Source organism: Pleurodeles waltl, chromosome 9 (assembly GCF_031143425.1).
Source record: "Pleurodeles waltl isolate 20211129_DDA chromosome 9, aPleWal1.hap1.20221129, whole genome shotgun sequence".
NCBI classification, from domain to species: Eukaryota; Metazoa; Chordata; class Amphibia; order Caudata; family Salamandridae; genus Pleurodeles; species Pleurodeles waltl.
The window spans coordinates 1,087,755,534-1,087,770,580 of record NC_090448.1 but is presented as its reverse complement, the minus strand read 5'-3'; the positions used below and the strand labels follow the sequence as shown (position 1 = coordinate 1,087,770,580).

The following is a 15,047-nucleotide window of genomic DNA, read 5'->3' as shown; positions in this document are numbered from 1 at the left end:
TAGGTTTCTTATCCAAGCCAGTTCGACGGTGTAAACTGGCAGGTCAGGAACAAGCTAGGGACTTCTAGGAGATGTTGCGGAATGGACCGTCTAGCCACCCACCCCAAGTGAGCTAAAGGTTCTCTAACAAGGGCAAATAGGAGAAGTCCTAGTACCTCTGCAGATCAGGAAGGGTCAGAAGGCACTGCACTTGAGTAGATTGCTCTAAACAAAGTAGTTTAATATAGCTCTGAAAGCAAGGTCCAATGCCCATGCATTCAAAGGCTTTTCCCAGGAAGGAAAGATGACCGAGGTTAATGTGTTCTCGAAATCAACAAGAAGCACACAGTTTCATGTATGCAGTGGAGGCGAGCTAGTGCTATTTGTATTTGGCGGATGAAATGAAAGGTACTGCGGTCCGGCATGAGGCCACATTGGTCTGAATGGCTAAGTGTGGGTAACACCCAGAGGAACCTGTGGCCAGGGCCTTCATAAATATCTTAATCTCCATGTTAATCAGGAATATGAGCCTGTAAGAGGAGAATTGGTCCAGGGTTAAGAATGACTACCATAGTGGCTTAATCGAGTTGTGAGGGGAAGTGCTCTTAACCTCAGCTTCTATGTAGAGGTCTAGAAGTCAGAGAGTCCATACTTTGCGTAATTTACAATGGTACTCGAGAGTGCATCAGTTACCTCCTCCATTCATGCTTATTTTTCAGCGTTGCTCGCACTACTTGTGCTAAATGCAGCGCGACTTGCATATTTTATGGTATTGGTGGAACTAATTATCCTGCAGAGTTCCTATTTATCTCTTTGGAATTAAGAGTAGTGAAACCCTTCAAGTTCCTCCCATCCCTAATAAATTGCTGGCTGGCATCGAGGTCACAGGCTTGGTCTCGAGCTACAACCCTCATGTTTACGGAGTCTGGATGCACAGAGTAAACAGTGGCAGAACCATGGTCATACCAGTGGCACTGCGCCAGGAGTCAGTAAGCCACACAACTGGGCTCTGGAGTTCAGTGCAGGACTTGGTTGTTAAGAGAAACAAGGCCTGTGGCGCTCAACAAAAACAGGAGTAAGAGTGAGGGGTTCGGGGAATTTCTCCAGGAGAAGTCAAACTGGGACAGACATGGCAGGGGGCTGAGGGCAAGGTGCCCCTTTTTCCGCACTGACATTGCAGCACAGTTCCTGGTCAGGAAGAGGAGACTGCAACTAATTATACTGCGACTGACATCTAGCTCCTCGACATCTCAGGCACAATTCTCTTACTGCATTAATCCTGCAAGATATCACCTCAGGTGATTCAATGTGTAATTCATTTACAGAGGAAGGTCTGTGGAACAGAGTGATTTTCTGAACACAAATGTGAAGAGTTTAAAGCCCAGAAGTAGAGAAAAAAGAAAAAAGGTTGTAAAGTGTTAAAGGTATTTCAGTTACCTGAAAGAGCCGCGAAATCAAGTTACTGATTAATATCCAGAGAGTTACAGCTTTCAGGATTTGTTTCAAGTATTACGGACAAGTAAAGGGGTAGCTATGAAGACTGAACAGTTTAATGTCAGCAGTTCCTCATCTGAGAGCTCAGTATTGTAAATTATCAGGGAGTAGAAAACAAACGATGAATGAGGCATACACGGATGCTACAATAGTCCGTGGGCTATCTCCCGACAGACCACTTTCCTAGTGTGACATGGAAACCTTCCATAATGCTCTGTGGCATGGAGCATACAGATGAAGGCTCGCTGGTCCCAGAGACTGTGCCATACAACCTCGGCGACCAGGATCCACGCTAGCCACGAAGTCTCCTCTGACAGCACAGGTCTATTCAGTAAATTATGCATTCTGCAGAAAAAGGCAAGGCATACTCATGTGAAGAAATCAGCACCGTTAAGCTGTAACAAGATTCTGCCTATCACTACTTAGGCTGCAGGCCAGGCAAACCCCAGCCAGGTCCCCATGTCCAAGTCCTGCAGAAGGGACCACCACATGCACTCAGCCATACATGACAAAACAAATAAACTTTACATTTGGAGCGCAAAAAAACACAAGATCAGTCAAGTTTGAAAAGTTGGTCTATTGAGAAAGATGGATGTCACAATTACAAAACAGCAAATTCCGAATTTGGATCCTCCCCCCCCCCCCCCCCCCCCAAAGTCTCCTCCCAGCTGATGAAACTTTAAACATTTTAAAATGGTCTTAAAACGTCTACATCCATTGCCAACCGATATGAATTATGACTAAACCTATATTTCTACACAATCTAATCTTTCTATGAACTTTAAGTTGTGCCTTCAATGCCCTAATTCCAAGGGATATTATTTTGAAACAGACCGCTAACAGCATTGTTCGGCATCCCAGGGGACTGAACAGAAAGCAGTAATAGGCGTGTAACCAATGTAAATTAGGAGTGCAAAAACGGGAATTGTCATTTTTATTATAAAATGTTGGCCATGTCAGTCATGTTTTTGATGCAGCACATGTTAGCATACTCTGGTGTATGAAAGCATACTCTGGTGTATGAAAGCATACTCTGGTGTATGAAAGCATACTCTGGAACCTCACAAAGTAGGTGGTTTCTTACATGCTGATGGCATTAAAAGGGGCATATTGTATATGGGTCCTGGTAGCAGCAGTCAATTATACAATTTATCTCTAATATTATGATTAATATCTAGACCTTCCTGTGCTCACACCTCCTTACTGGATACCTGCTCGCAGTCGAATTTATTCCAGTACTGTTCACCCACAGCACTCATGCCACATGCTTCAATATAAAACCTGGTACTTTATGTAGTTTATTTCAGGAAGATGCCCATGAAAAGTAATACACAATTATACATCCACGATCAAAATCGATCACACTGATCTTTTCACAGTACTGTGTATTTCCGTATCCTCAATGAAAGCAATTTAAAGTCCTACGCACCGGCCTTTGTGGGAAAAATTTCAAAAGCGGCACCTCTGCTCACTCCCCCAGTCCTCTAAGGATGCAAGTAGCCGGCGTTCCTTCCATGTTAACTGGTCTGTACTGCTCTTTCCACTGCTTACCTGATCCCCGCTGCCTTGTGAGCCGGTGACTTGTCCGTGAGTTTCACTCTCTGCCTCATCTCGGCCAGTCGCTGGCGCATATTGATGGTCATCTCCGAGCTCAGGCGCCAGACAAAGATACAGCTGGACAGGGATCACAGAAGAGGGTTATGAAGTGACTGCAGGACGGTCATTTCAGTTTTTACCCAATATGCTCTTTGAGACAGGATAGGGACAACAAAGCAACTGATTTAGTTTACATTGAGATCCCACCACATAGTAAATCATTAAACTAGAATTGTGACATTATTGGATACAGTGTTAGACCTCATATCACTTATCGTTATCATCTCCGGCAGCGTCACTTAATATAAATAAAGATACCCCTGTTTAACGCCGGAACTCTCATCTTGGCCATCTATAGAGGGGAACACCACCACTGCCTGAAGGACAAACATTCTGGGTTCACATGAACCTGGAAACAAACCCTCCCCATCCTGCGTATGACGTCACTGTGTGCGGCAACAACTTCAACTGGTCTCCAAGTCTTTGGTGGAAAGATACAGAGGTTCTGGCTACCCAGCTCATGGCACTAGGTGAGTGCTGTGACTCAAGTAGATGCCAGTAATCTGTATAGTCAGTTTTTAACTACAGACATAGGTTGCTCTGGTACCATACACCAGACTAAACAAGTTTTAGCTTTAGTTTAATGGTAGGGAATGCAACCTTGATCAATAACAAAACTAAGTGAAAATACAGGCACATCTCATGGTGTTCTTGCAATCTTGCCTTGGTTCTGAGTGTTGGAAATATCAGTTATGCTAGATTGTACCCTTAAAGCCAGTTTATAGACAGCACAGTGCCCCTGTCGCGGCCTGAGGAACTAACCCTCGACAATAAGTTTTGTCCTTTATGACATTCCTCAGGGTCACTGCTCTCCCAACTACAACACAACACTAAGTATCTTCCGCTCGCGCTCTTCCTCAGAAGCAATGCTTCAAGAAAAACCTGCAGGGGCCAGGCTGCCCTTAACTCCAGTAGACCAAACCCCCGGAGTGTGAAGCACCATTAAGTCCTGCATGGGAGATGTAAAGAAATGGCTCCCTGTTGCAGTTACCCCCCACTTTTTGCCTGATACTGATGCTGACTTGACTGAGAAGTGTGCTGGGACCCTGCTAACCAGGCCCCAGCACCAGTGTTCTTTCACCTAAAATGTACCATTGTCTCCACAATTGGCACAACCCTGGCACCCAGGTAAGTCCCTTGTAACTGGTACCCCTGGTACCAAGGGCCCTGATGCCAGGGAAGGTCTCTAAGGGCTGCAGCATATCTTATGCCACCCTGGGGACCCCTCACTCAGCACAGACACACTGCTTGCCAGCTTGTGTGTGCTGATGAGAACAAAACGAGTAAGTCGACATGGCACTCCCCTCAGGGTGCCATGCCAACCTCACACTGCCTATGCAGTATAGATAAGTCACCCCTCTAGTAGGCCTTACAGCCCTAAGGCAGAGTGCACTATACCATAGGTGAGGGCACCAGTGCATGAGTACTGTGCCCTACAGTGTCTAAGCCAAACCTTAGACATTGTAAGTGCAGGGTAGCCATAAGAGTATATGGTCTGGGAGTCTGTCAAACACGGACTCCACAGCACCATAATGGCTACACTGAAAACTGGGAAGTTTGGTATCAAACTTCTCAGCACAATAAATGCACACTGATGCCAGTGTACATTTTATTGTAAAATACACCCCAGAGGGCACCTTCGAGGTGCCCCCTGAAACCTTAACCGACTATCTGTGTAAGCTGACTGGTTCCAGCGGCCTGCCACAACCGAGACATGTTGCTGGCCCCATGGGGAGAGTGCCTTTGTCACTCTGAGGCCAGTAACAAAGCCTGCACTGGGTGGAGATGCTATCACCTCCCCCAGGCAGGAGCTGTAACACCTGGCGGTGAGCCTCAAAGGCTTACCCCCTTTGTTCCAGCACCGCAGGGCACTCCAGCTAGTGGAGTTGCCCGCCCCCTCCGGCCACGGCCCCACTTTTGGCGGCAAGACCGGAGGAGATAATGAGAATAACAAGGAGTCGTCACTGGCCAGTCAGGACAGCCCCTAAGGTGTCCTGAGCTGAAGTGACTAACTTTTAGAAATCCTCCATCTTGCAGATGGAGGATTCCCCAATAGGATTAGGGATGTGACCCCCTCCCCTTGGGAGGAGGCACACAGAGGGTGTACCCACCCTCAGGGCTAGTAGCCATTGGCTACTAACCCCCCAGACCTAAACACGCCCTTAAATTTAGTATTTAAGGGCTTCCCTGAACCTAAGAATTTAGATTCCTGAAACTACAAGAAGAAAAGGACTGCTGAGCTGAAAAACCCCTGCAGAGGAAGAACAGAAGACACCAACTGCTTTGGCCCCAGTCCTACCGGCCTGTCAGCGACCTCTGAATCCTCAGAGGACTGCCCTGCTTCAAGAAAGACCAGAAACTCCCGAGGACAGCGGCCCTGCTCCAAAAAGAATGCAACTTTTTTCGAAGGAGCAGATTTAAAGACCCCTGCAACTCCCCGCAAGAAGCGTGAGACTTGCAACACTGCACCCGGCGACCCCGACTCGACTGGTGGAGAACCAACACCTCAGGGAGGACCCTCCGGCGACTCCGAGACTGTGAGTAACCAAAGTTGTCCCCCCTGAGCCCCCACAGCGACGCCTGCAGAGGGAATCCCGAGGCTCCCCTTGACCTCGACTGCCTGAACCTAAAGTCCCGGTGGCTGGAAAAGACCCTGCACCCGCAGCCCCCAGCACCTGAAGGAACGGAACTTCTGTGCAGGAGTGACCCCCAGGAGGCCCTCTCCCTTGCCCAGGTGGTGGCTACCCCGAGGAGCCCCCCCCCTTGCCTGCCTGCACCGCTGAAGAGATCCCTTGGTCTCTCATTGAAAACCATTGAAAACCCGACGCGTGTTTGCACACTGCACCCAGCCGCCCCCGCGCTGCTGAGGGTGTACTTTTTGTGCTGACTTGTGTCCCTCCCGGTGCCCTACAAAACCCCCCTGGTCTGCCCTCCGAAGACGCAGGTACTTACCTGCTGGCAGACCGGAACCGGGGCACCCCCTTCTCTCCATTGAAGCCTATGTGTTTTGGGTACCTATTTGACCTCTGCACCTGACCGGCCCTGAGCTGCTGGTGTGGTAACTTTGGGGTTGCTCTGAACCCCCAACGGTGGGCTACCTTGGACCCAAACCTGAGACTTGTAAGTGATTTACTTACCTGCTAAAACTAACAATAACTTACCTCCCCCAGGAACTGTGAAAATTGCACTGTGTCCACTTTTAAAACAGCTATGTGTTTTATGTGAAAAGTATATATGCTACTGTAATTATTCAAAGTTCCTAAAGTACTTACCTGCAATACCTTTCAAATGAGATATTACATGTAGAATTTGAACCTGTGGTTCTTAAAATAAACTAAGAAAAGATATTTTTCTATAACAAAACCTATTGGCTGGATTTGTCTCTGAGTGTGTGTTCCTCATTTATTGCCTGTGTGTATGTACAACAAATGCTTAACACTACTCCTTTGATAAGCCTACTGCTCGACCACACTACCACAAAATAGAGCATTAGTATTATCTCTTTTTGCCACTATCTTACCTCTAAGGGGAACCCTTGGACACTGTGCATACTATTCCTTACTTTGAAATAGTGCATACAGAGCCAACTTCCTACAGGAGAGAGCTCTCCAGGGCAGCAGGGAGCAGAGGAGCTTGGAAGGGGACTAGCTTGACAGGCATTCATTGCACACAGGAAGGGAGATGCATGCTGATGCATAGCTTTGCTTGCTGAAAGCAGCAAACCACAGAGGTACAGAATGAATGACTGCATGTATACATCCCAGTGTCCTTTGACACTGAATGAATAAAGTGGCTCTCACTCACTTACGACATACAGTGGTAGAATGGACCCTTAGGCATGCAGTGTGCATTTTACAGTGATGCCCACAAGCATTCCCTTAACGACACTGCTCAAGTCCCAGTAGGGCTATCACGTTAAGCCAATACTTAGGATCGATTCCAATCGGCATCACAAGGTATTTCCAGGGCGATGGAGGACATGGAGTCCGCAAGAAGCTCAAAGTCCAGAGACACAGGCACGTTATGTTACCTCTTGATTCCCCTGGGCTTACAGTAACCTAACCCAGTTCCTGGGTTATTTAAGCAAGCAAACAGTACATGTTTAGTACATCAGGGAAAATATCCACATGGAAGAGATAAATGGCTCCCTTCCTGAAGTACTTTCAGGGGTGAGGAAGTCGAAGCTCTGATACCTTTTAGTACTTCCAACGCATTTAGCTTGGATCACAAATACCAACAATCTACCACTCCTACAGGGCAATTACAAAACGGCTGAGTATATCGGCTAGAGAACCGTTTTCACTGAGATTTTCTATTAAGACAAATGGAGAGGTTTGTGAAGCCTCATTATCAAAGCCCATCCGTAATAACCAACAAACCCGGAAAAAACAACAAGACACTGTCAGTGGGTGACCAGGATCTGGGAAACCAGAGGGGCAGTTCTAGCAGCTGTGCCACAACCGCCCCTTACACACACATGCATGTACAGATACTGGCATCACACAACGCTGATGAAGCAGCCTAGTGTGACCATGCCTAAGAACGAAGCATTACCAGTCCTATGACAAGAAATTAAAATGGGCCCGATGCACAAAACTCGTGTGATAGCAAAGTCTACAAGTCACAAAAACACAGGCTTAAGCGCTGATGAGCATTTGCTTTGTACAAAATTCGTTTTGGGCGCTGGAAAAGTCATCCCAATGCATAAAAGGCATTTTGCAACCCTTTAGAATTAACTGCAAACAGGAGGTGGTGTGAAAAGGAAGATTCACTATCTGGCGGCAGCCACAGGAATGCATCAATGGTTTGTGACAATGGCAATAGCAAACCACTGAAAAGTTACACTTCAAAGTGAGTGGTAGCGAGTTCGCAAAGAAGCAGCCCTCCGTAGGGGCACAGCTTATCCTTCGTGAATAAAGTAAACTCGTTAGGCATGTCCTCTTCAGACTCCCTGTGAATGGGCATTTCACAAAGCAACCTAATGTTACTTGGGTCGCATTCCAAACTGCACGCCTACATGCAAAGCTGTTTGCAGATCCTGGTTCCCCCATTGTGTTTTAGGATATCGGGCCGTCTAAGTACTTCATCTACCGGGCAAATAATTTGTACATGTGCTCATACTTCAGACAAACGTGCCCTGTTTTATATGGGAGGACGCCCCCCCCCCCCCTTTTCAAACAGTTCTTTCCAAATTAGACTCCAACTTTCAATGTGTGAAGATGCTATTGTATTGAAGTGAGTAAAGTGTAGTCTCAATCTGAATCCTGGAGGAGGGCTGGAACATAATCCAGCAAGTGTTAAGATTGCCATTAACATGCTCATGACCTTCAATAGTCAAATGTGGAATGTAGCTTCTCAGTACAAAGACCTAAAAAAGGTGCCAGCTAGATTAGCACCAGCTCAAGCATTGTAGACATTGCTGTGGACTCTACCCACGAGCTGGAGCACTGTCTGCCAAGGAGGAGTGGGCATCCTCATGGCAGAACTTACCTTCCGCGGTAGGTGCAGCCACCAGCCCCAAAATCTGGACATGTGACACTGAGCATCTCGAGCAACTAACTAGCAGGTTAGGCTGCCAGGGTTCCAACAGGGATTTTAGTGGCTACTTGACCACTAACTTCTAGTAAAGTGGCACAAAAGCGAAAGAAATAAGGACTTCCTTTTAAAACCTAAATACATTCTTTAAAAATCCGTTGCTCACGTCCCACCTAGTACTAAAGTGCTCCAGGTCTCACAAGACGCATACGAAGAAAAGTAGCTATCCAGCCATAGCTTAATGTTCAGCCATCTGTGCAGGGAGGGGCAGCTCCAGCTCTCAATCAGGCAAAGACTAAGTGGAAAGGAGCTGCCTGGGGTGGAGGCGGCAGCTCCACCACCCTTCCTGCTTCTTCAGGAGCCCAGTGAGGTAAAGCCACCTGATTCTACTCTACTCCCAAATAAAGGTCAGCAGGTGAAAAGTGCTCACGCCCTCTGGGCGCCTTAAACTTTAAAATGTTTATTTTATGATCTTTTGTTGCGTATTACACAAACCGCATGGTACAGTACATCATCAATGTGGCGTGCCAAACCCCAGAAAGTCAGTTGCAATACAATGTATATTATCCAGCAGTACAATGATGCCTATCCGCCAGCAGCAGGAAAAAAAAACAAGCATTTGCAATCCAGTAGAGCTCCTGGCGTTGTAAATGACAATGTATTTTACCCTTGTGTTTTGGTTTGAGTCGAAGCCACTGACTAACCAGACTGTTAGCGCCTCCCTGTTCCAACAGTACACTCCAATATAAGCGCTAGGATCACGCTTCTCCAGTACTGCACTATAAACACAAATATTATCCCTCCCTTCAGTGTGAACAGGTTGATCACATAGGTAACAGGACACTGCTATTGACAAAGTTTAAAGACGGGTTATAGCGCTGTAGAAATATGACACATTGAAGCGCATTCTTCTGTAGAGTAGCAGGTCAGAGCTTCAGAGCCCAGGCAGAAGGGGGAGGCGCGGGCCGCTGGCGTTCCTGAGCAGTCGCCCTCTGAGTGAGCGCACTCATGCAGCGAGGAAGCCACGAGAGTGCTACAAGAAAAGGAGATCACATTTTCAAAGTTTCAAAATAATTGCTACTTATGCCTTGCTGCCAGACTAACCCCATCACAGGGAATAAAGATACAAACTAGATACCAGTTTGCAAGTCGCCAACAGGTAAACTGCAATTTGAAAGTGTTTAACATTCTTGCACTCTTTATCGATGTAAGATAAATGGTGTTCTCTGGGAATGCCAGGATAGTAGGAAACTGCACTAATGTTAGCCATTAGGATAGCTTCATAAAAATATGAATTGCTTTTTTCTTAACTTCTTGAAGGCCCCGTTGATGTATGTATACCTCTGAAAAATGTGCGCAGCACGCTCTTATGGTATATATACACATATCATGGGCATAAATGTAAAGTGAAGTGCCCCTTCCTGTTTGTACAAGGTCTGTGCAAACATTGAAAATTATGGCTGGCAACGGTGTTATAAGTATCTTCAGAGAACCCAACGGAATCCATTCTGTCTAGCAATCCACAATAAAAGACTGAACTGCCAGAGTTATGTAATGATTCACTCCTGCCAAGAGATTACACACAGATCGGCAAGTGAATTGTCCAGCTGAGCTATTGTACCAGTGTAATGCCCCAAGACTTTGTTGGTGCACATTTTAAAATGCGTTGTACGAAATGGTAAACATTGGTGCGAGCCCTACGGTAATAGTAAGATCGTTTAGAATGACATTTTACATTTATTTTTTCCTTTGGGGCAGATCCCACTCCTGACGTCGGTTTCGTGCTTAATGGACCCACAAAATAAAACTGCTAAAAAGTTTTAGAAGTTCAGCCCAAAACGAAATACTATTGTGCTACTTATTCCGCAATTCTGCCAGCAGGTGGCAGTAGATATTAAGAAACCAATCAATGGAAGATTGTGTTATGCCTGGGTGGAGGGCCTGTGTTAAAGAAAAACAGCTTAAAGTGCACAATTAGTGTTCAGAGTACAAATTCCCGCTGGTGAATGACATATCGTGAATTCACAAGTGCAAATAGGATTACTCACAATAAATAAATCTATTCACGGGGACAGGTTATAGCCTTTTGCAATGCATTTGTCGGTTGCGTGCCACACTAAAACAGTGGGATACCTTAAACCGAGGACGGAAGTAAATGTGCTTTCATGGTCAGGAAATGGGAAGTGTGGAGGGCGTGAAGCAGGCATTGCAAGCCTAACAAAACACGAACACAAGTGGAAGTGCTGGGTCAAGATCCCAAGAGGGTGTGGCGTAACGTACACTGCTGCCAACTTTGGGACTGGGGACCCGGTTCGAATCTCGGCCTCAGCTCTCCCAGTCCCTATGCCGATCTCAACAAACAATGGCAATCTAAACAATAATCCAGAAAGTAAACAAAATTACAAATGTACTGGCCGATCTGTTCTGTAGGCCACATCAAAGAAAACAAGCAAGCAGCAGAAAGGGAAGTGGGTGATCGCATTCGGAAAGGAGCCGAGGCAAAAGAAACAAGCATATGCAATGCAAAGGGTTTCGTATTTCTCCGAGTTAGAGCTATTAGCAGTTGTAAACGCCCAACTGGATTTTTCTTGCCACATTAAATGGGGAAAAAAATAAAAATAAGGTGCAGTGGCGCTGCTACAGTTCACTCGTAGTGAAACCTATTGGCAAAAGTGCAATTATCGACATAACCGGCAAACGTGCAATTAACTATGTAACAGGGTCGATGTCATGCAAACCGACTGACTTCTGCCAAGCGAGATCGCGCTGCAAAAAAAGAGAAAAAGTAGTCCACAAACCGGACGGAAAACAGCAAGTCTCGTATGTTTTCAGTACTTCATCACTATGCTCGAGGAGGGCTAAACACCAGAAAAGGCATGACATGTGCATGCCTCCCACTAATGAAAGCAAGCAGGTTTTAAAAGGCAAGCCCACAAACCAATGAAAGACACCGACGTGACATGGACAGGGCTCCGAGCCCTTTTCTAATTACTAAAGCGACTCGCAAGCGATACGCATGCAACGCAGGCTCGACCCTAAAAAGTAGAGCGCTGCAACTGGCTAATGGCCAGAAGGGAACTGATCCATGTTCAGGACTGGTCTCCAGGGTGGAGCAGAACAGCCAAAAGGCAGGACAAATGTAAGCTATTTACAAAATAAAAAATAGGGATTTCGGAAGGAATGGTCAAAGCCCACAGAGTAGTTAACAGCATGACTCGTGGAGTGCATGCATTTCAGAGGCTCACCAAAAAAAAACAAAAAAAAAACCTCCCTTTCCCACCGTTGGGATGAGACTAACCAGTAGCAGCTCTCCCTTTACACCCAGAGGATCAGTTGCACAGCACCAAATGCAAGCAGAAAGTTCCGAAATGATGCCCAGATATCCTGCGGCCTGGAGGGCTCAGGCAGTAGTAAATCATTGCTCAGTACCATTTGTTCACTACAATAGGTAAGCTTGTGCAGCTATTGTTCTTTGGTTGGTGCTTTGCCACGACCCCAATGCCTTGCCACTAATCTTTTTGCTAATAGAGCAAGAGCAACAAATTTCCCATCTGTGTGGGAAACCTTTCGCACCCAACGCAACAAGTGGCGTTATTTGGTCCCTCTGATCAACCATTTTCTGCAGTAAACCAGTAATCTGCGACCAGAAATGCTGAATCAGCCCGTATTGCCATGTCAGATGGATAAAGTCTGCCTCCCACAACCCCACGAGCACAGTTAGAATTGTTCCTCAAGCCCCATTTGTACAGCATCTAAGGGGTATAGTAGAGACTGTGGAGAGAGTGGTCATATGAGACTCCATCCCGGCTAGGGAGCAATTCTCCCGTTTGTAAACCGCAGCAGGCCCACACCTCTTCAAACATTTGTTGTATAGTTTTTTTTCTCTAATGGATGTTTCTGGCTCGCAACGTCTAGAGCTTTTCTTCCACAGAGAAGTACTAAGTGGCCCCCAGAGATGATAGTCCTAGTAAAACGCCGTAGACCAAATCAACTCCGCAAATAATTCTTCGTTTTAATGAGATGACGGAAGGTGCAACATTCCGAGTAACCACAAGATGGCAGTACGAAAACTGGAAACCGTAACTACAGCAGAAACATCCCAAACACCTCGGACGGCGTTTTTCATAGGCTGAAGGAAATTTGATGAAACAAAAAGCTAGGCAGTTAGAGAAATTTGGGTAGATTCCTATAACACGCTAGAGTGCTGAATGTAATATAGTACGAAGAACGTGGTTTTACTTCCCATTGCAACTCCTTTACCCTCGGCTTTCAAACTGGCATGCAGATGCCTACAAATAAGCATTAACAAATGCCGATAGCTCTGGCTCTTATATGCTGCACACCTCGCCTATCCTAGGAACACCAAATCACCCTGCACTCGCATGGCCAGAGCCTGCTCTGGTACAGTGACACATGGCATCACCAGTATTACATGCGTTGAAGCCGAGATGCTCAGAACAAGTACCAAACACCTTTTGCACTATGCAAGAGTCTTAAACAAGATTAGTTTGTCCACTGGTAAAAGGGGGAAGAGGGGGCGTTAAACTAGGAACAAAGACACTGAGGTAAACTGATAGATGTGGCAGATGTATTTTGCAAAACCTGAAGGCGACAGATACATCCTTTAGGTAAGCCAAGCAAGACAGTATTTCTAGAATACAAACAGGATGAAACAGCATCCTGGTTCATCCTGCTTACCCCCTCTAACTTCGAGCCAAGGAAGAATTTTGCTAAATGTCTTCAAAAGGGAGTATTATGTAGCAGTGTTCTGGTTGAGATGCAGGTAGAAGATAAGTGTCAAAAGTAACATCAACATTTTTGATCATTGTAGCAATGCGCGAGCCATTGACTACAAATCAGAGGTCCAAGTCTCAAGACATTTTTTTTTAGAACCAAAACCTCAATTTGTTTCTGTATTCAACTTGAAAAGGTTATTGGTCATCAAACATCTAACTGAAGCAAGACATTACCAAAGTTTAAGGGCAAAGTCAGTTAGTTTGCTCTAACAGCAACTAATTAACAGTGTAATTAAAAACGAACTGCAAAGCAATAAATAGGTCTGGCACTGGCAGCTGGCCTTTTCGCTTTCTCAATGCTTGTTTTGACTTTTTTTGCCAATATTTTTTGAGAAGTTGTTGAAGGTAAAGTTTCTTACTGGTAGGTATAGTTTTGCAAATCATGTTCTGGATTTACATGCTGTGCATTATTCTGTCATGTAGTGGTTGGGTCTGGAATTTCTACCACTTCACCAAAAACATTTGTCAGTCTTCTTTTTCTATCTTTGTTGGTGGGAGTCGATGGAAGCTTCCTTTGATATCTCCTTGTGATGTTGTCATACTTCCTCTGGATGTTCTCACCTATGGTGAGATTTTTTTATTTTTTCTCCCATCTTCTTTGGGGAGGTGAATTGGTCACTTGTGAATTCAGAAAATTCTTCAAAACTTCACCTACAAATAAGAAACTTTTCTGGATCCACATGTGCATTGATTTTAAAGTGGTTTTAACTACTGTTGTGGCTGGAAAGAAGATGGGCATTGACTTGTAAAATGCTTTAGCACCTTCTGTCCTACTTGGGCTTCCTTGTTCATCTGAATGTCCACACAAAAACGACCAAGTTGCCGTCAAGCAGAATTGTTGTAATGGAGTATTTGACATAAAATCAATAATTGCACTCTTCTTCCGTGTTGAGCGAGCTCCTAGCGCTACTGTTAATGCTTCACCCACATTGGTGTGACATTACTGATTTATTTGTGCAATCCATCTTGCTATTGTGATCTTCGCAACTGGTTTTCCCCAAAGTACTTCTTTGAGAAGGTTACAAACAATTGCTAAGTTTTCCTGAAAGGTTTTGTCCTTTCAATGTAAAATATAATGGAGCGCCTTGCATCCAATGTGTGTAATGCTCTGTCACAAGTGTCTTTGGATTCTGAAAAAAAATTGGAATGTAAATAGACTGATTAATGTGAAACTGTGAAACCACCTTTGGTATGAATTGTGGATCTGTTCTCATGACAAGTATGTCCTTGTGGATTTGAAAATAGGGTTCTTGAATTTTGAGTGGTTGTAGCTCACTAACCCTGTGTACGGAAGAAATAGCTACTAAAATGCAATGTTGAGTTAGCATTTGTAAAGTAGCCTTGTGTAATGGCTCAAAGGGTTTCTTCATGAGTTGCGTAACAACTACATTTAGGTCCAATGTGGGTGCTGGTATCCTTTGTGGTGCTATTCTTTTTGCATCCTCTAAAAACCTTTTGACCACTGGTGCTGTGAACAAACTTCTCCCCATTTGACCTCTTCTATAGGCCACAACTGAAGCCAGATGAACCATTAAGGAAAGGTATGTTAGATCTTTTTGTAAAGAGTGGGTCAGATATTTTAACACC

General features: G+C 45.3%; 1 protein-coding gene across 3 annotated transcripts in view; it reads right to left on the bottom strand.

The window, feature by feature from the left end:
- Positions 1-15,047, bottom strand: part of MAPKBP1 (mitogen-activated protein kinase binding protein 1) — a 533,456-nt gene that overhangs the window by 56,519 nt on the left and 461,890 nt on the right. For all 3 annotated transcript variants that reach the window (XM_069208767.1, XM_069208768.1, XM_069208769.1), the window contains exon 20: positions 3,025-3,147. In XM_069208767.1, the coding sequence (XP_069064868.1) occupies positions 3,025-3,147 (123 nt within the window). The remainder of the gene's footprint in view (positions 1-3,024; positions 3,148-15,047) is intronic.